Here is a 20,344-nt window from a genome sequence, read left to right on the forward strand (position 1 = left end):
CTCAGGAAACCACAGACCCACAGAATGAAATATTGGCTTTGGACTACAGCAACATGAGCCACTTGTGTTTCAGAGCTCTTACTTTTGCTTTAGAGTTTGAAATGCCACAGGAAACACCAAAACAAGCATGTACTGTCACAGGAAACTCCAATTTTTCTACCTTGAACTTGTCTAGCTTCCAGCTTTTCTAATCTAATTATTACAAGATCCAGAGTCTTTCATTATGAAGCTACTAAAAATTGTAAGCGAGCTGCCTCTCAACCTGCCCTCGCTGCTGAATTAATTAGAATGAGTTCCTTAATCCACCTTGCTTACTGGCAAGGGTTTCAGGCTTCAAATCATTCTCACAGGTCTTTCATAATCCTGCTTCAGTTTGTCAGTATTCTGCATTTTTGGGGGTTGTAGACACTGAAGCAGGACAAGGGCAGGCTGTTTGACTGCAGACTGGGCACTGTGTGTCTTTTAAGGGAGTTTGCTTTCTCCTGGATTTACATAGAGTTTTCCCTTCAAACAGAGTGAATTCTGTATGTGATGGACACATCAGATTTTTTCCCTCTTTATTATCCTGGTTCAGCTGTTTAAAACAAACTTCCATCAAGAGAAGCAGATCAGGAGATTAAATACAGTTTAAACAGATGACTGTTTAGATGGGCTGTCAGCAAGATTAAAAAAAAAAAAAAAAAAAAAAAAAAGCAGAAAATTTAACTTGAAACAAATGGGAGAGAAAAAAATGAACATGGAACAATCCTTGCACAAATACTAGAGAAATAACAAATTGCTTTCAAGAGTAGGTTACAACTACTTGTAGCTCAGTCCCTGCTACTCACCCTTGTCCTGGCCAGGGCTGCAGCTCATCTCACCTGTGTGTGAGCCCCTCAGGGAGTGTCCCTGCTCTGAAAGTCATCACCAGTCACAGGGTGACTGAGCCCTTGGCCTTTGGCTCCACTCACCACACGAACCCAGGACTGTTTCTGCTCCCAGATCCACACCTCTGATTAACAGCTTTTTTATTCTTCCCACAGGTTATTCCAGACCTGCAGCCTGAGCCTTTGCTGGCAGGGTGTGCAACGCTCTCAGCCGTCCTGGCCACTACCTGCTCCCCTTTGCATTCCTCCTGCCTTGTTATTTCAGACAGTCTGGCCTGGAAGGATGTTGATTCCCTTCTCCCAGTTCTGTCCTGCTTGGTTTTGCTGATATACCATGGCTCTGGACAGAGCTGCACCTTCTGACCAGGCTGACCTGAAAGATCTGTGTTTGAACCGCCTCGAGAGTCCTTTTTCCAAATGCTGTTGAGAGCATTTCAGTCAGAGGCTCCTCACTGGAGCAGGACCAGCACAGAGCATTCCCTGCCCCTCTCCAGGAATCTGCCCCATCAAATGCTCTCCTGCTCATCCTCTCCCTGGCTCCCTGACAGAGGCTCAGCAGAAAGGAGGGAGGATGCTCCACCCTGGTTGGGTGTCTGGCCTGAAGGTGAGAGCTGCCAACAGAAACATCCCTGGGTTCAGCATCCCCAGTCATTCCCTGGAATTTAGATTTCCATGGGGTTTTCTCCTGGGACCTCTGCCCAGTTCTTCCAGTCTGGAGCAGGAGCTATCTTGTCTCTAGGCAACTGGAGCACCAAGCTTAGAAATATCTGTCTTTTCCACTGATAAGAAATATGTGCCTGGCTTGGCTGCTCTGACCCATTCTGCTCCAGGCTGGGTTTCTGCAGGATGGGTGTTTTGAGCCTGTAATGTCCACCCAAAGTAGGTGATGGCATGATGGTCCCTTGAGATGCTCAAAGCACATCCTGAACTAAATTCTGCACCAGTTCTGTAGTGGTAAGTGAATGGCACTTAGGTTAAATATGAAGACATCCTGCTACTGTTCTGTTACATTAAATATCCTCCTCACTACATATTCTGGGCTCAGGAGAGTTTCAAACGTATTTCTTCACAATATACCCCAGTTATTTCTGCCTCAGGTGAATTGCAATAAGGGAAAACGAAAAAAGCTTCTGTATGTTAAAGCGGGCTGCAGTGTGAAAGTATTTACCTGCTAAAATCCTCTTCAAATAGCACTAAAATGACAGGGCAGAGGGTATGAAAACAACTCCATTTGCTCTTTTATCTGAACACTTCCTGATGATTACAGGGCACTCCACACAAAGGGCTGTGATTTAGAAAGGAAATTGCAGTCCAGTGAAGAATTTACTCATCTGTGATGATATTTATAATCTACTCTCTCCTAGCTAAAGGGATCATCCTGCACTTTGGTAGGAAATGTGAAGAATAAAGGGGCCAGGGAATGAGACCTGCATTCAGGATGTTTTGAAGCAGTGACCACTTCCCAGCTCTGTCTTTGCTCTCTGACTCTAATGAAGCTTTGCCTCTCTCACTGCTGTTTTCTCCTCTGGAGCAATGATGCTGCTCTGCTGAGATCTATCTCCAAGGCAGCTGTGGTCTGCAGCCCCAAACCAATAGCCAAAGCCCACAGATACCTCACAGGCACCAGAGAGAACATCCTGCCACCCTTCCTGGTCTGCAAAAGCACCATTTGCTCTGAGGAGGATGAGAAATACACCTGCTGCTTCTAAGGAAGTTTCATGTACTCGTAGGTGTGTGGAGCTACAATGACTTCAAGGGTGCTGTGAGATCAGCCTGTCCAGTCCTGCAAGCCCAATCTGTCAGCATTCCCAAGGCAGGCACTGAGGAGTGAGCCACACTATCCAAAACCACATGCTGCTGCTTGTGGCTCCAGCTCACGCTGCTGAGATGTGGTTTCATTTAGTGGAAAAGCATTTTGCTTCTCCTGGTGAAATATTTTGCCCATTTGAAGGTTTCTACATGGTGTTCTCTGATCAAAGCCCTGAGAGCCCTCTTTGCAGCGCCTCCATGGAGTGAGAAGAGGGATGTCCATTTCCAAGGTGCTGCTGTTTTCCAGTAGCCAAGCACCAGTGTATTTTCAGTGGGAGAATGCCAGCAGGGAACCCAGATTAAAAAAAAAAAAAAAGAATTTTTTTTCCCAAACATTTCTCCAACAGCTGTAAATTTTTCTTAATGCAAGATGCTAATAAAAGCCAGGTTACACCAAACCCACTGCCAGACTAGTGCTACTGGGAGGTGTTTTTAAGCTGCACCAAAGGAAAAGTTTCAACATCCAACTTGCTCATTACTTGAAGAAACAGAAGCATACCCCTGCCTTTACCCTGTCCTGTGGGAGCTAAGATCAGATGTGAAGGCCATGTGCTGGACTTGGGAATGTTTGTTCAATCTCCTATTCCTTTTCTGCTTTTTCCACTATGAGTGCTTGCACTCCTGACATTGCATTTTGCTGATCGTAACCACAAGGTTTCGTTTTATGAGCTGTTATACCAGGAAAATGGTATTCTTTGCACCCTATTAGTTAGAACTTGTTTGTGACAGCAAAAGATCCGTAATTAATCACTCAATTGCTCCTACTCCACACGGCACCCCAAGCGTGACCAGCCTTGGAGGAGAAAAATAAACTCAGCCCTCCTCTTGGCAATTTGGTTCTAGTATAAAGCGTACAACAACTAATCGTGGAGAGGGAGGGTTCCTTCCAGCCTCCTCCACACCTTCTTTCTCTCCTTGGAGTCTTAAAACATACCCAAGGAGGTGTTTGTGTGCAGCTCATTGACCTGAGGAGTAGTGTATGGTCAATGGCCCATTGACTGATGAAGTGATTGAAACAAGATGCCAGTTTTAACTGTTCCATTTAGCTGTGGCAATATTGGCTTGCTCAGAAGGGGAGTCATGGCCACTGAGCCCCACTCAAACAGCTCCCTGCCACAGGCCCTGCTTCCAAAGAAAGAAACCAACCTACCAATCATGGAAGACTGAGCTGAAATATCCTTGATCTATGGAAGACCTGAGCTACAGGTGTGGATGGCTGAGGTACTGCTGTGCAGGCTTGAATGCATGGATAGAGACACACACCCTACTGCCTCAGGAAAACAGGGATGCATCTGGTGTTCTATCCTTACATACCCTTTTCTAGGCATAAATTGTGTTGTTTGTGATGTTAATGGTGTTGAAGCACAAATATGGAAGCAAATAAAGGAAAACCTGACCAGTGCTGACAAGCAAAATAAAGAGGGAAGGCACACAGGTACGTTTTTGAAATGTGCTTTACCAGGATAACAGTTGTGGTTTCCTTGGAATGCTAGTACTTTTCTGAATCCATCTTTTGAGTATTGCTGTTGTTTGGAGATCCCTTTAAATAATGCACTGGCTGTACCAGGCCTAAATTGGGCTTGCTGAGTGTCAGGGTGCAGAGAGATACAGAATACAAAGAAGGAACAGAATTCTGTACCCAGAATTTCATTTTGTACTTTTACATAGTTTTTAGGCAGTTGTTTCAGCCTATCTCCCTAGGTTTTACACCTGCTAAACAGGCATAAGGCTCCTTGGATGCATACTGGGACTTTAATAAAATCTTTCAGGCAGAGTTAAAGAAGAAAATTTTAAAATAAAATTACTGATCTAATTCACTAAAAAAGAACACTCTTACCTTTCTACCAGGTGGTCCAGGGAACCCAGTTAAACCAGGTAAGCCCACGTCTCCCTGTAGGAAGGAAGCAAGTCCAATTAGTTTTCAGCAACATTTTCCCTGTGCCTACTACAGTTACCGCAATTATTTTGCTGACACCAGCCCCCAGCTACTGATATTTCTGGTTCTAATCACAACTCCTCAAAACCTGACTGGATAAGAAGAGTAGATTTAAACAACATCTCTATTAACTGGCTCATATAAATAATAACCCCAGTTAATTAATGGCAGCTGCTGCTGGAGTCCAGCTTTTCGCAAGCAGAATGAATGCGCTTTTTTTCCCCTCAATGATCTCATTCAGTCACATGCTTCATTCGCCTTTCAATAGGCATTGAAATCGCCAAGGCAAGGAAATTTTAGACTTTAAATGCAATAAGAACAACAGGTACCTCCTGCCAAATCCTGTGATTTGCTCTCACACTCTGCTACTGGCCTGGCTCAGCCCATGGCTCCCGTTCGGATGGTGCTGGTGCTGCAATTATTTAACCTGCCCGTCTGACATGGATTGAACCTTTGCAGGCTGCTGTGGGAGGGTTTGTTCAGTGGTCTGTACTTCTGAAAAGGGATTGCATCACATCCCAGCTGGCAAACCCAAACCATCTCAGAACGGATGAGCGCATTGCTGTGAGACCTCTCCAACACCCAACCCGCCTGTGTGAGCCCACTTGGCCTCCTCTGATCTGGATCAAAAAACCCTGGAGTGCCTTCTTACTGAAATCCAACAAATTTCCAGTATCTAGCTTGAAAATTAGGCATCACTCCAAACTCCTGCTGGAAACTCCTTATTCTGACTGCTATCAGGAATAAAGCCTTGTTAACACAAGCTAAAGGTGATCTGGATCTCTCCCTTTTTTACACCAACATTGTCTTCAAGAAAAGCGTTCCAGACCCTAAATGTGGATGATTTCCACATGATGCACTACCAGAAATTTCAAAAGACATCTCATGGTGTTAAGTTAAAGCCTTATTTCAGGCCAAGCCTTCTGAATGTTTTCTAGCATCGCCTTCATGGAGGCATCTGGTGTCAAATGAAGGGCCCAAGCTCCTTATGGCTGGTGCTTTCTATGAGCTGTGCATTTATAGCAAGGTTTGTGGTGAGAGGAAGAGAACCAGGCTTCTGCCCTGGCCACGAGTTTCCAAGGATTGTGCAGGCATCACTGAAAGAGCTAACTGGGGTAGATGATGTGGAGCCCTGATTGCCCTACTGCTCATTTCTAGAATTCTGTGAGGGCTTGTTGCCTCAGTAAAAATCACCCAGGGGCGAAACAGCAAAAATGGGAGTTGTAACTTATTGAAAGGAATTAGCAGAACTCTGATCCTAAAAACTGCTAGACCCAGAAAGCAGCTTTCCTTCCCAGCTGGGTGCTTCGTGTTGGTTTGAGCAGCCCTTGGTGGAAGCCCCTCAGTGAGATCTCATACGTCTCCACCAAGAAATTCTACCCTGATGGGGCTGCAGCAGGAGGCAAACCCCTGTTCCTCAGCTCCTCGGCAAGAACATCCTTTCCTTGGCCTCCAAGGTTTTTCTTCCTTACACTGGGATTGCCTCTTGCTGCAGCTGCATGCCCAGAGTGTGGATGTACCTCAGATGTGCCACTTGAAACACTTGGCTGAAGCAGCCACGTGCCTGTGGCAGCAGGGACTTCAGCTGGGCTGCAGATTGTGGATAAACTGGAGAAACACTCAGACAACACCACCATGGCAGGTGGCACCCCAGTGCACTATGATCACTGACAGCTCCCTCTCTTCAGTCCTGAATCCAAGATCTAAGCCTTATTTCTCAGTCCTAAGTCTACTTGAGCAGCTGGGATGCTTGTGGCTGCAGTACAGACCCCTGTGTGTGTGCACACTTCTAAAAGCCCACCATGGCCTCGGGGTGACATCTCACCTTCTGCCCATTGCGAGCTTTTCCTGGTGACAGCCCAGGATCACCCTTCTGACCCTGAAATGAAAAACTTGCATTAGTGACATAATCCAAGGGCCCAGCCCACAGATGTGGTTCTGCTTTCACCAAGCCTCCAAATTAGAAAAACATTTTGTTTTATCCCAGTCTTCCCTGACATCACAAATGTATTAAAGTGGCCTGGAATAGCTGTTTTGCTGGGGGTGGATTTGGTGAGTGATTGCTGCTGCTTAAGAGTTGAGTTTTAAATAGTAGTTGACAGTATTCAATTGGCTAAAGAAAGGATGACTGGAAGAAAGCAATGTCAGGACTTTTGATACTTATTAGACCAGACAGCTGCGATTCCTTCCTTGTCTACAACTACCATCACAAAAATAATTACCAAGCCTATTACTGGGGCTGAACCATCCTTCTCGACAATTCACTAGATGCTGTTGCTTTTTTAACTGTGAGGAACAGATGAGACCACAGAGAAAGTTGTACTAATTAGACACCCCCAACAGGCAGAGCAATTGTGAGGCTCCCAGGCTGGCAGAGAGCGGCACACTTGACCTTAAGTGGCAGTATTCCTTATTTTCCTCCTTAACAACCGTGATGAGGGAAATTACTGTTTGAGGCTGTGATCTTCTGACAAACACAGGCTGGAATCTCAGCAGCATTTGATCATCTAATTCCAGCAGATTCCTTTGGAAATCCCACTTCAGATTCTCAAGAGGTGGAAAGGCAATGTGAGGACCTAACAGGGAGAGATGCAAGTAGAAAAATCTAGAAGAGACTGAAGTGTGCCAGCTTCTTTGGGTAGGGGAGAGATAAAGCTTAGCACACATCTCTTCTGGCACAGCCAAGATGGGTATCTCCCAGGATCAGTCACTATTTAACACCCCATGAATCATAAACAAGCCACAACCTCTGCGTGCCACATCAGCACGGGACAGCTGGGAACCTTAATTAATGTCTTGGAGGGAAGGGGAGACCCAGAAAAGAGCAATACTGGTTATTAACTGGCATTTCTCATGAGTAGCACAGAGCTCTGGTCACAGCCAGCTGAGCTGCTTTTCTACACAGTACATTCCACGTGTATTTCCCACCTTGCACTGGGTGTAATCCCCCATTCTCCTCCTCCTCCAGCATCCACTGCAAGCTGTGAGACTCAGGAGTGAGACTGCTTGGCTCTGGACTGTAGGGAGCACTGCTGATCCAAGGCAGATGTATCTGCACAAATTCTGAATGAAGGCTGCCGGCTTTCCAAACAGTAAATGAAGTCATGCAGATAATCTTGCTTTGCATGCAGCTGTTATCAGGGCAATTCTCCCACTCCTTGAGCCTCAGAACAGTCAGTGGGTGCTGCCACTGCTGGGAACAGATTAGAGCAGCCCTGGGTGTTCATTTCTACTCTGCAAAATTAATTTGCTTCAGCAGGTAAACACCCACCACTTTCCCTGATTCTTCCCATGTGCTCCATGCAATGACTTTGAGACGTGGAAAAGAACTTGTGTTTTCTCCTGGGAAGCTGCAGATCACATTAGCCAAATATCTGCTTTGCACTGGTTCTGTGTTCAGCACTGCTGAGACCATCACACAGGTGGAGAACTCAGCCACAAGCAGGATCAGATGTCCCCAAGATCAAGCAATGGGACCAGCTGGATGTGAGGGCTGAAATTTTGGATTAATTGCTTTAGTCTTCTTACACAGCAACAGGGGAATTAACCTAAGTCTTGTCCATAATCAAGCGAGAGCACCTTTCTCACAAGCTTCTCTCTTTCTCCTCCTAACTTACTGAGAACACTTCTTCCTCTTGTAAAGGAAGAAACTGTTTTCTTCTGGGATTTTTTCCTACCTGGGAGATGTCTAGAGCTGTGAAATTTAAACATCTCAGTTTTGCAACCCCACTAATACTATTTTAAACATCAGTGAGCCAAACTGATGAGCTAGCTTGGAGAGAAAAATCATTCACTAAAATGAAAATTCAATATTTTTCAAGTGCTTTAAGAAGAGATTTATCCAGAGCATCAAATCATCCTAACACCTGATGCCAAAAGCCTCCAGGTGAGAGATGCAAACCCAACTCTTGCAATGGCTTTTGAAAACACACCTTGTCTGACCATCTTCCCCATCTCAAATGCTTTTAGGGCATCCTGAGAGCTACATCCAGTGGTTAGCAAAAACTCCCTCCTGTCCCCCTGCAGCTTTCAGGTGACAGACCCAGTCAGGACCCCAGCCCAGCCTGTGGCTACAGCTGCTGCAGAGGTTATCTGCAATAATCAGTCTCTGCCAACCAGATGCAATTTTACAGCTGCCAAGGACAACAGGCAGAATGCAGAAAGCATCAAGAATCCCCCTTTAAGAAATTTCACATCATGAATTGCTGAGCTAAGCACCACAGGCCAAATCCCCAGGTGGGACAAGCAGGTGTAATGCCACTGGAGTCAGTGGAACCATGCCCAAGCAGATCAGCAGGATTTTGGCTCAAGAGCTACAAACAGCTCTGTGCAAAAGATCAGCTTCCTAAGTCCAGGGAATTACAAGTGCTCAGCTCCAGTGGTGAGAATAAAGTGGGCTCTGCACAGGGTTGACTGTGAAATGCAGAAACACAGCTAAAACACTACAGCCAGGCAGGAGAGACAGAGAAACACCCAGAGCCTGCAGTGCCACAGCACAGCCCTTGCACAGGGCTGCCCAACCTTACAAGGGCTCTGGTTCAGCTGATAAAAATTACATTCAGCTGATAAAAATTATGCTCCTGGGTCCCCTCTTAAATGACAATGACTTGGTGTTAGTCATGGTTTCCAGGCTGTATCTATCTGGAAACTTCAATTTCCTTTCTTAGATTGCTTGTTTTTTTTCTGTGGCATTAACTGCTGTCTAAGGCAGACCAAGCCCAGCAGCCACTTGATGGCTCTCAGCAAGAGAAGCTCCACTTGGAGCTGCTTTGCCCTGTTGTGGAGGCTGAGCTTTCAAAAATCCTTAATTTCTGCCATGTGCTGGGTCTGTTAAGAAGATTCCCACCTCTGAAAGTGTCCAAGGCCAGGTTGGATGGAGCTCTGAGTGACCTGGGCTGTCCCTACTCATGGCAGGGGGCTGGAGTGAGATGATATTTCAGGTTCCAACCCAAACCATTCTTTGGTGATCTTATGATGAAGGCATCCGTTCCCAGGTGAAGTTTTACAGGCAGTTAAAACACAAGGGGGTGAAAACCACTTTTGGGGGCAAAGTCCATTTTCTGGGACCGCTGTAGCACCAGAGAATTGAAGGGAAGGAGGGGAGTCAAAACTCTGGCATCTGATCCACACCTTCCAAAGAGCATTTCTGAGGCAGAGATGATGTCACCACAGCTCACCAGGCTCTCCCTGCTAGAGGTGAACCTTCCCCGTGGCCTGGGCTGAGCTCCAGCTCTCACATCCCATTGCAAACCTAATATTTCCTTTGACAAAGCACCGTGAACAGACCAATGCTGCAAATGGTGGCTGGACAAAATTAAAATATATCACAGATCCTGATGACACCAGTTTTCTGCTGCAGACTTACAGCTCTCCATCCACTGAGACTTCCTGCTGCCAGACTGCACTGAGATGGAGGAAAAATGCTTATAGTAAGACTTAATTTTTATAAGGTGACCAACTGAATGTAGCTTTATAGCCAAATGATGATTTCTAACAAGTCATTAGACTGAAAGTGTTTTAAAAAGATCCTGTAACATAGAATCATAGTTTGACTCTACAGCTTGGACCAGGCTGGATTTTCAGGCCTGGAAGTTAGATAAAAGAAGTTTGATTTGACTTATAAAACTCAACAAGTGTGATCTGGAAGTCATTGATGGAGAATAAATGCAGAGCACTAAGATGTAGAACTTTTACAGGCTCACTTTTCAGGCCATATGTGGAATTTAAACCAGCTGCTGTTCACCAGCATGTCTCCAGTGCCTAATTTTTAATCACGTAGAGGCAGCATGCCAAGTTTCCAGAATCTTTTTCCCAGAGCATCAATAGTGCTCATAACATCTCTGCCTACTGATGAGATCATGAAAAGACAGAACTGTTGCTCTCACCTTTCTCTGTTTGGCTGAGCGTCCCTGGTACTGAAAAATCTCTGCTAAGTATTGCCTTTCCAAACTCTGTTGTTCTTTAGTCCAACACAGATGTTATAAAATATAAACCTATTCCTTTGTAAACAATCATACCAAAGCAATCCAAACCAGTTTTCCAGGAACTGAAGTCTTTAGGTAACACAAAGCCTTATACACAGACTGAGCTGGGGATTAAAACACCTTTTGGAAGTGTTTTGCTGCACACTGGGTTAGGACCCCTCCAGAGCCACATCTGTGCTCAATCCCAGGAAAAGGGAGAGGGTCCAGCTGCAGGGGGTGACTCCCACCTCGCTGTGCCCCAGGAGGGAATGAGTGTGCAGGAGAAAAGGACAAAACACAGAGCCCCTGGCACTGCAGGAGGTCTGTGAGCCCTCCTGGGAGAGGTGAGGGCATCTAGGAGGAAGCCATGAGATCGGTTTGGGAGGACTGATGGAGCTCAGAGTTTCAAGAAACTCTGGAGAGGGAAAGACAGAGGAAGGAGTTTCAGGAGCAGGAAAGCAGAGGAAGATGCTGGGTGCTGCCAGGCACTCCTGCCACTACCCAGACACAAAGGGAGAGGAGCAAGCTGCAAAATCCAGAGGAGGGAAATGAGAAAGCAAAGAAATTCAGAGCATGTGGAGCTCTGGAGGAAGGACTCCACTGCCCTTAGCATAGCAGTTTGTGCCCTGGCACAGGCATAGCTTAAGCAGGATCCTCATTTGGCAGTCTGAAATTCAGGAGAAGCAAGGATGGAGGCACAGAGCAGGGTCTGGCACAGGAAAAGGCCTCAGCTGTGCTGCTGGAGAACCCCTGTGAGAGCAGGAGGCAGGGAGAGATGGCTTCAGCTACTGTCTTTTTGTCCAGAGCAGGAGGAAAGGAATCTGTCCTTCCCCCAGGATGTCCTGTGGGATGGGGAGGTGAAAGCTCCTCGCACCAGCTAATACTTACTTTCAGTCCTGGGGGGCCAGGTGAGCCAGGGTTTCCATGGGGACCTGGAGGACCCTAAAACACACAACAAACACAAAAAAGAGTCAGAAGGAGATGGGGGGAATCTGCATGAATCCTGGAGCAGCCAAAAGCCTCTGGCTTGGCTGTGCCAGACTTTAGCCCCAGAGCCCTGGGGTGCCCTGGCAGGGGATGGTGGCACCGGGACTCTCCTGGCACCCATGGAGGGAAACTCAGCTGTGGGTTCCCACCGGCCTCTGGGGAAGGGGATGTGTGTCTGTCACCACAGGACATGTCATGACACTGAGATAATTTGGGTAAACCAAACATTCCACAGGTCAGGGGAGTCCAAGCTCCAGCAGAAGGGGATGGTAGCAGGCAGAGGGGAGCGGAAGTGTGCGGGGGTGTTAACTACTTTTTTTTTTTTTGCTTAGAATTGAAGAGAACAGAAGTAATTACTAAAGGAAAATTGTTCAGTTCTTTGGGGTCAAGTCATTTTCCCTACAAGCCAACCGGATTTTTGCCTTTAGAGGTTAGAAAGAAAATGGATAATCAGACAGCAAAACAGTAGGAATAGCAGTAAGTCCCTGTAAACCCTTTAAATCCATATTTCACATAGTTAAATCTTTTTTTTTCCTTAGTTCTCACAAGACAGTGACACTGTCAGAGTATCTACCTCAAATCACATACACCAGTATCTCATTTTACATCATATTTTAAAAGCACCCTGCATATTTTCCAAAGACTATTTAAGGAGTTATCTGGAATAAGCAGCTAAGAATAGTTTATGCCTGGATTATACACAGCACAGAAGATCTTCTAACCTTTCAGGCAGAGTAATAACAATTCTAAGTCCTCTTGAACACGTTCCTGGGAGATGAAACAACCTGAAAATTCAACTCAAGAATTCTGCCAAGAACGTGTGAGAGCTCTACACTATCACGAGGAGGTCTTTATGTACCCTCAGGTTAGGGGAGTACAGGCAAGGGGATAAAAAAACACTCAGCAAGCTGTAGGATTTCCAATGAGCATTTTGGGGCCAAAATCTTCAGGGTCTGATTTCCGAGGAAAATCACTGCAGTTCAACATGCCACTGCCAACCAAGTTCAGTGCCCTTGCTGTCTTCCTAGAGAATATCACTGCACTGATCTCTATTCAGTTTTATTTTTACTGCATTTTAATAGAAAATAATGCCTTTTTTAATTGCATCTTGTGGTACAGACAGTTGCTGAATGCTCAGTGATATTTTGCAACATGCTGCTCTTCTGCAAGAGGCTGCTTAATTAAAATATTGAGACTGAACTTTTCAAATGGCAGATTTTACCTAAATTAACATCCCATTCTTAAACTCATTCCAAATTTTCAGCCTGAACCCAAATACATTTATTGCCCCATTCTTAATTTCCTTCAAAATTTTCACCTGATATTCTCCTGTTTGGCCTGTCTGTGAATTTCCAGTGAAACTGAAAGAGCTTTAATTAAAATTAAGGTGCTTGAGTATCATCTCCTCACTTGAAAACCCATACAGCTGCTGTAGCCAGAGCACCTGGACACTGAGCAAAATTCATCTTCCCAGCAAAACCTGTCCACCTTTTTGGGTGGAACACTGAAACAGAGACTGAATGTGCTGCTTAAGGTAATTCAATAAGTCTGTGGTGGCAAAAATGCTTCAGCCCAAGTCTTTCAAGTCTCAGATATGTAGGAAAATGAATAATAAGTGACACAAATCAGGCCAGCAAAGTCTCTATAAAAGATGAGTTCCTAAAAAGCTTTTACACATAAGCAATAATCGAGGTAGCTCTGAACAGGGTTCATAAATCCAGCCTGCTGCTGGATTTGAGGAGGGAATTCAGCTGTAATTCAACTTTGGAGTGAGGCAGCTTGGCCCAAAGCCCACAGCAGTGCAGTCATTTGAAGTTTGTGCTCCACCACAGCCCAGGGCAGGCTTACAGCAGTGTCAGGCTGGAGGGAGCAGCTCGGTGTGGGGTGACTCCCAGATGAAAGTGATGGTTTCCCGGAGGAAATCTGGAACGTGGGAAGCTCAGCTGCCAATCCAGAGCCCTGGATAAAAGACTAATCACACACCCAGCAAAATCTGGTGCAGGTTCTTCCAGAGTAAACCCAAGCACAGCAACAAAATCCTAAAAAGCTTTAACCAGACAGAGGGGAGAAGGGAGGAAGAATCCAGTCACAGTTTCTAGTGATTAAAAGTGTGATTATGAAAACAGAGACTCTTGAGATAAAAAAGAGTCTTCACCACCGAGTTCAATGAGTCTGACAAAGTGCATCCAGTGTAATCCTGGCAAAGGAGGGTCAGAGACTCATCCTGTCCCTGAAGACCAATGTGGTCTTATCCTGGTGATGAAATGATAGTGGGAAGTCCAGTCTGGCATGAAGGAAACTGCTGTGACCAGTTCTGGGGCTTGTGTTAGACATCTGAAACTGCTCTGGCAACCATGGAGAGAAAAGGGTGTAGTCTGCCAGCAGTCCAAAAAATTGTAAAAAATAATTAATTGATCCTGATGTGTTCCAACATGGTGAGTCCTGAATCTGGGATTCCACCCACATTCTTGGCAGAGGAGGACGATGCTGTGTGGTACAGTTAGATGGGCTGAGTAACAAAAAGCACAGGATAGCAGCTGCCTCAGGAGCTGTCAGCAACAGCTAATTGCTATATTGGATTAATTCAATTTACCACTCCCACCTAGAAATTTGGATTCTCCCAAATATATTTATCATCAATACATTGGTTTTGCTCCTCTTATCTACACCCAGGGTAGGACAATGCTGAGACCACTAAATGAAAAAAATCCCAGTGCATGTGTCACTATTTGCTCTGGTGCTCATTTCCCCACCTTTTTGCTTCCTATATCTGCTGGAGCAATCCAATCTAGCAGCAGGCAGACTTGCATCTCTGAAACCTTCCAAGCCTTGTACCAGAAACCCCATGGAAAATTTTACCATGGGACAGCAGCAGCCTGAGGCTGCCCCATGGCACGGAGACAGAACAATCCCTGAATGTGTTCTCCAAGTGAGGAGGGGTTTCCCCTCTCCCTGGAATGCCTTCTGCATGAAAGATGCTACTTGAGGAGGACACTGAGCCACCCAGTTCAGCTTGGGGATGCCTGGAGATGGGACCCTGCTCACAGAAGCGCTTTTATGCCTGGTGGTTCACAGCCCACAAAGATTAACAAAAGTATAACTGTGCATTTTCCCTCCACAACCCTCTAGCATTCACAGTGAAGGGGAAAAAAAATCCTCCCAGCTCCTGCTAAATGCTAGAGAGCTCCAGTCAGAGGAATGACCGCTCATTTGAAACTCATTATGTCTTGGGGTTTCACTGAGTAAAGCAACTTTTTCTGCTTTTGACCTACAGATCCCACTGTGACCTCTGGCTTGCTGAAAAAGAGCTAAATATTTGAAGTGAAGCCAAACAAACTGTTTCTTTAAACACTTTTCAGAAATTGGAAAATCTTCCTAATGGCATGAGGATACTGGGGAATCTCCACAGCTGACTGAGCTGCTTGTTTCAGGAGGGAAGCCCTGCATTTTGAAGGAAAGGGAGATTTTTTCCAACCACAGGCCAAATGTAACAGGGACATGTTACACTGGGACCTCCCAGTCTTTCAAGCTGCTGTGGTTCACAGGAGGATGGCAAGTGCATCCTGGAGCATCAGGGAGTGCACATGTGTATTCCCTTCACCCATCCATTTGGATTTCCCCCTTGGTGTCTCAGAGTTTAAATAAACCAAGAGCAATTCCAGCATGTCAGGCTTGTTATTGCTGATCCTGCCTCTGACAAGTTCTGTGGATGAAATACTTCTTGTAGCTGTGTCTGCTCACCTGCCAGAGGAGTGACTTCCAGTGGGACCTGGCTTCCTCAATTATTTCAGTGTTTTGGAAAATTTGGCTGTTGCTCTTTTCTTGCTGTCCTGAGGGCTGAGCAAACAACCAAGGCCAGGTTGTTCAGGGCTTGGAGCAGCCTGGTCTAGTGGAAGGTTCCCTGGCCATGGTGTCAGTTTGGAACAAGATGAGTTTTAAGGTCCCTTTCAACCCAAAACCATCCCATGAACTGGACTCCTGTCTGGCATGTACCTGAGACTTGCTGTTTCCTTCATGCAGAGGCAAAACAGGTGACTGGATTTGCACAGCCTCATCTGGAAGGCAGAGTTTAAGACCAAGTGTCACTCCTCACAGCACTTTTCTGCAGCCCTGCACAAGCTGTGGGTACTTTGCTGGTCAAACTACACATGGGGAATGAGCCACAATTGGTGGTGGCTGCAGATGTGCTGTCCAAAGCCCTTCATGCAGACAGCACTGGGTGAAGCTCACAGAGCCTGGGCTGAGGCAGGAACGAGCTACAGTGGTGAAGGAATTATTGCTCCAGTGAGAGCCCTTTGTTGACAGCTCCTTGTAGAGCTTGTTGGCACATCCCTGAGAGCAAATCCCAGCCTCTGCCTCCCTGGGAGACCCTGATGCTTGAAGAAATGCAAAGGTCAGAAAGAAAAGCTCAACACACACGGCTTGCACAGAACTGGGGGTGTCACCCTGTGCACCCCCAGTGCCACCACTCACACTTTGCACCACGGAAAAGCCATCCCGTGACCTGCCTGCCATTTCACATCATATAAAGCTAGGGAGATCCTTCCTTGCTAGCCACTCCCTTAGATCTTACACAGACACTTGTTCAGGCACACAGCACATTTATGTAAGAACAAACTGTGTGGACAAACCTCTTCTTATGTCTCAAATTCTTTAATGCAGACATGAAAGTTGAAAACCATCCTAACGATATGGACAGAGAAACCCTTCCATCTACAGCAATATCTCTAGAGATTGGAGAGCTCCTGAGATAGTGTTATTAGCCATTCCTATTGCAATTTTAAACTCATTTCTCTTGCAGTCCCTCAGGAAATAATGAGAAGAAGAAACACCCAGTTTTCACTTGTTATGAAAATTTGCTTTCATAGCTGCAGAGAGCAGAGCACAGGAATAGCCTGAATCTGTCTCAGTTGGCCCCTGCTGCTGGAGTGATAGGGTGTACAACAAATTCCATGCTCCTGGAATGGGGACTGGCTTTTAAAAATGGAGAAATTGTTATTTTCAACAAGACTACCACACTATCCACACTGCTACCTTGCCTTGAATTGCCTCTGATTGCTCTTGAATATTGAGATATGTCCTAATCAGAGCCTCTCCCATGCTGTTACAGAGTCTGGGATGTGTTTTTGCAAAGCAGGTGGCATTGCCTACATGGAAGAGCCACCCTCAGACTACACAGGCAGGTCTGGTGATACTCATCTGCTGAAAACCAGATCCATGGGAACAGCCAGATTTTCTTACAAACTCTCACCCACCACAGTCTCACTCTCAAGGCAAAGGCTGATCAGAGATTTTATTTTCATCCTGACCAATATGGGAGGAACAAAGGGAGGAGACAATATGGGGTGGAAATTCTGCACTACACATCAACATGAGGCAACTTCACAGCTACAGAAAGGCACAAATCAAATGCTGCTACTGGATTTTCAAATGTGTCAGGCAACTGTTATAAGCATTAATATTACACAAGTTACAACAAGGGCAATTAATTTCATGCATAAATTGCACTGGTGACAAAAAGACCCTTCCTTTCCTCTGCATCCAGCACTGCAAAGTTGCCTGCAATGCCCACCTCTCCTCTGGAGCTCCAAACTTGGGCTGTAGCCTGATGGGACACCTCATGGCTTATCCATGGGCTGGTGCAAGAACTCTGCAGCTGCTTTTTTGGAGGATCAGGTTAGGAGAGGTAGAACATGACCCCTGAAATCTTGCACATTTATTTTTAAGTTTTTCAAGCACAGCAAAAGCAAAAGATGCAAGAATTCCCCTAAGCCTGTCTTAGTTCCTGGCAGCTCCACTTTCCAATGAAATCCCTAAACCCCAAAGAGACACAAGAAAAAATTACCAGAAGAAACACATCCCAAAGTCAAAACAATTTAGGCACAGAGAAGTCCTGTCTCCAGTGCTCCAGGCCAGACATTCATAGAGTGACCCTTCTGCCCCCTCCCAAAATTAGCACAGCCTCTTTGTAGAGGTCTGAGCCAAGCCAGGCTCAGCTGTGCTGAGCACTTCCTAACTGGGAACTCTTTCCTGTACCAATTCTCAGCACCTCTGGCAGGGACTGAGCTCAGAAACCTTCTGTTTCTTATTGTCTTTCAGAGGAGCATCTTAAATATAGGATGGAGCATGCCACAGCTGGGCAATAACAGACAACTGTGACACAGCTTCCATGATGATATTTCCTTCAGAAGAAACTCAGGTGGAATGGGGATGTAGAGCTGAAATTTGGCCACTCATACAGCAGGCAGGGGATGCAGCTGGGGACTCCAGACCTGGAGTTTAGTTTGCAAACCACAGGATTGCCAGAAGTAACACCAAACACCCCTCAAAAGCAATGAGCTGGGGTAGGAACCAATTTCCAGCTTTAATGGAGATGCCAAGAAATGGCAGCTCCGGGCAATCTACTGATGTGGGAGCTGCTTGGGCACTTGTGACAGAAGATATCAGGGCTGATGCTTCACTAAAAACTTCTCTAAAATGGAACAGTTTGTCCCATCCATAAACAAGAGCCTGGTGCTGCCTAACCCCGCTCACTTACAGCCCAAATCAGCTTTCAGGGCTGTTCACACAGGCCCAGGCTCCAGGGGTGCTGCAGACCTGCATTTTCCTGTTGGAGAAAGGAGCTGAGTTTATTTTTGCTGGTTACTGTGAGATCTCACAGGAGTGTAACAAGTGTCCTGGGGGAATGCCGAGCCTCCTAGCTCTCAGCCTCTTGCTTGTTCTTTAAAGACATTACACGGGGGTTGAGTTTTAGCCAAGTATGTGTGAGGAAATCTCCCTCTGCTGCCAGGCCAGGATGCTGCCTGGATCACAGATCCAAATATTCCCTTCTTCCAGCCTCAGAGGCTCACACCTTTGGATTCCCAGCCCACACCAGTGCAGGGCTGAGGGAAGGGGCTCCATGGCTGTACCCTGTAGGACAGCACTGGAAAAGAGCAGTGTGCTCCCAGGAAAAGAGCAGTGTGCTGCCAGGAGAACAGTGCCAGCACTTCGCTGTATCCAGGTCAGGCACACTGCCCAGCCCTGGGAGAGCTAGGCCAGCGCAGAAGGCTTTTCTCACAGCTAGCTGCAGCACTCAGCTCCAGATGTTTCCTCAGTACAGCACTCAGTGTTCAAAGATCTGCATCAGAATTTCATTTGGGGAGGAAGAAGTTCTGTGAGAGCCATTGCAAATTCCTGAGCAGATAAGGCATTCTGCTTTAAAGCTTGATAAGGAGTCAGAGAGCAGGTCTCAGTCTGGGGAACAAAAAACCTCATCTCTGTGTGTGTTGTGTCCTTGGTCCTGGACCATGGTCACACTGATTAAGAACCTTGAACTAAACAATTTGTCAAGCTGGGGAGAGCGAAGGGGAGTACAAAAAGCAGCCAAAGCTAATATTCAGCAGTGGGTTTGCAAGAAGGAACAGATACTGGAAACAAAACGAGACAGACAGATCTCATTCTTCTGACAGCCATTTGGAAACATCCATCCCCAGCCCTTGCCAATGACAAACCTTAGCTCAGGGAGGCTGCAAATCACCAGTGTGGCCTCCTGAAAACCTCCAACAGGGTATGAGAGAAAAGGAGACCAGATCTCAACAGAGAGGGGCCTGAAGAAACCATTACTCAGCCACAGGAACTACAACAGCCCTTGGAACCACAGGACAGGCAAATTCAAATTCAAATACAAATACAAATGGATGGAAGTTTTTAAAGCACTTACTCGAGAACCTCTCTTGCCAGGGGGTCCTGGTAAGCCTGGCAGACCTGGTGGGCCCTAGAAAAACAAAAACAGGTGTTAGTGATGGTTCTGTAACAGGATAGTGCTCATCAGTGCTTCACAGAGACCCATAACACAATCATTCAGAGAAGACATGGGGAGAAGGACTAATCACAGCACCACAGCCAAAATCTCCCTTCAACTTATGCTATTACTAAAAAGGGATAAAAAGCCACACACAAAAACATCTGCAGGAACGCGTATTTCCACGGAGTAGAGACAGAGCATCCCCATCTTTCTGCTGCAGCCTGCATTCCCAGGATCACAGCTGTGTCTCGTGCTTCCCCTCTCCTGGGCCTGTGCTGGATCACAGGGGTAACACAACTCTCCCAGCTTTGGGTTTTCCTGCTCTGTGTTAGCACCTTGGCAAGGGAAGCACTCTATGTGTTCTAATCTCTATCAGCTGGACACGTGCAGCTCTTGGTATTGGAGGTTCCTACATGAGTTACAACATAATCTGTGATTATGTGTAACCCAGGCACTTCATATTTTAGAGCAGCAAGTTATGAAATGTAATAAAATTGGTGTCAATGCTGGAAATTCTTAAATATGGTTCTGTAGCAAAGGAAAGGTCGAGTAATACATGTCAGAGAAGTGGGGGCTCTTGGAAGAGGTAGGAACAAAGTGGAGATATTAGGAGCCCAGCTGTGCACTGATCTGAAACAGGTTAGGAAAAAATACTTAACCAATGAGGTTTGAACTCCTTTGAATTTGTTCATCTATTTATTCTTTTTTTTTCAATGGGCTGGAGAATTCAGATTTCTGAAGAGCCATCTGCAACTCCTAGTAACTCCTCAAAACTTCTTTTTCCCCAAGCCAAACATGTCTGACAAGAATAACTGTTAATTAAAGCGTCTCCCAGAGGATTTATATTCTGGTAGCTTGCTACAAAAGACAAGTTTCCACTGCATTCAGTGGAGAGACACATCCAGAGCAGCTGGCTGAAGGCTCTTTGGAAGGCAGCCTGAGCTCTTCGACTCCATGGCGGGTGGGACAGCAGGTCCAGGAGCAACATTCCACAGGG

General features: G+C 46.1%; 1 protein-coding gene across 6 annotated transcripts in view; it reads right to left on the minus strand.

The window, feature by feature from the left end:
- COL27A1 (collagen type XXVII alpha 1 chain) overlaps window positions 1–20,344 on the minus strand; it is a 182,150-nt gene that overhangs the window by 94,437 nt on the left and 67,369 nt on the right. For all 6 annotated transcript variants that reach the window (XM_088065669.1, XM_088065670.1, XM_088065668.1 and 3 more), the window contains exons 5-8: window positions 19,264–19,317; window positions 11,463–11,516; window positions 6,437–6,490; window positions 4,513–4,566 (exon numbers count right to left, since the gene is read on the minus strand). In XM_088065669.1, coding sequence (XP_087921795.1) covers window positions 4,513–4,566; window positions 6,437–6,490; window positions 11,463–11,516; window positions 19,264–19,317 — 216 coding nt within the window. The remainder of the gene's footprint in view (window positions 1–4,512; window positions 4,567–6,436; window positions 6,491–11,462; window positions 11,517–19,263; window positions 19,318–20,344) is intronic.

Source organism: Pseudopodoces humilis, chromosome 22 (genome assembly GCF_049639895.1).
Source record: "Pseudopodoces humilis isolate 2021_Gansu_Grassland_sample_001 chromosome 22, ASM4963989v1, whole genome shotgun sequence".
NCBI lineage: Eukaryota > Metazoa > Chordata > Aves > Passeriformes > Paridae > Pseudopodoces > Pseudopodoces humilis.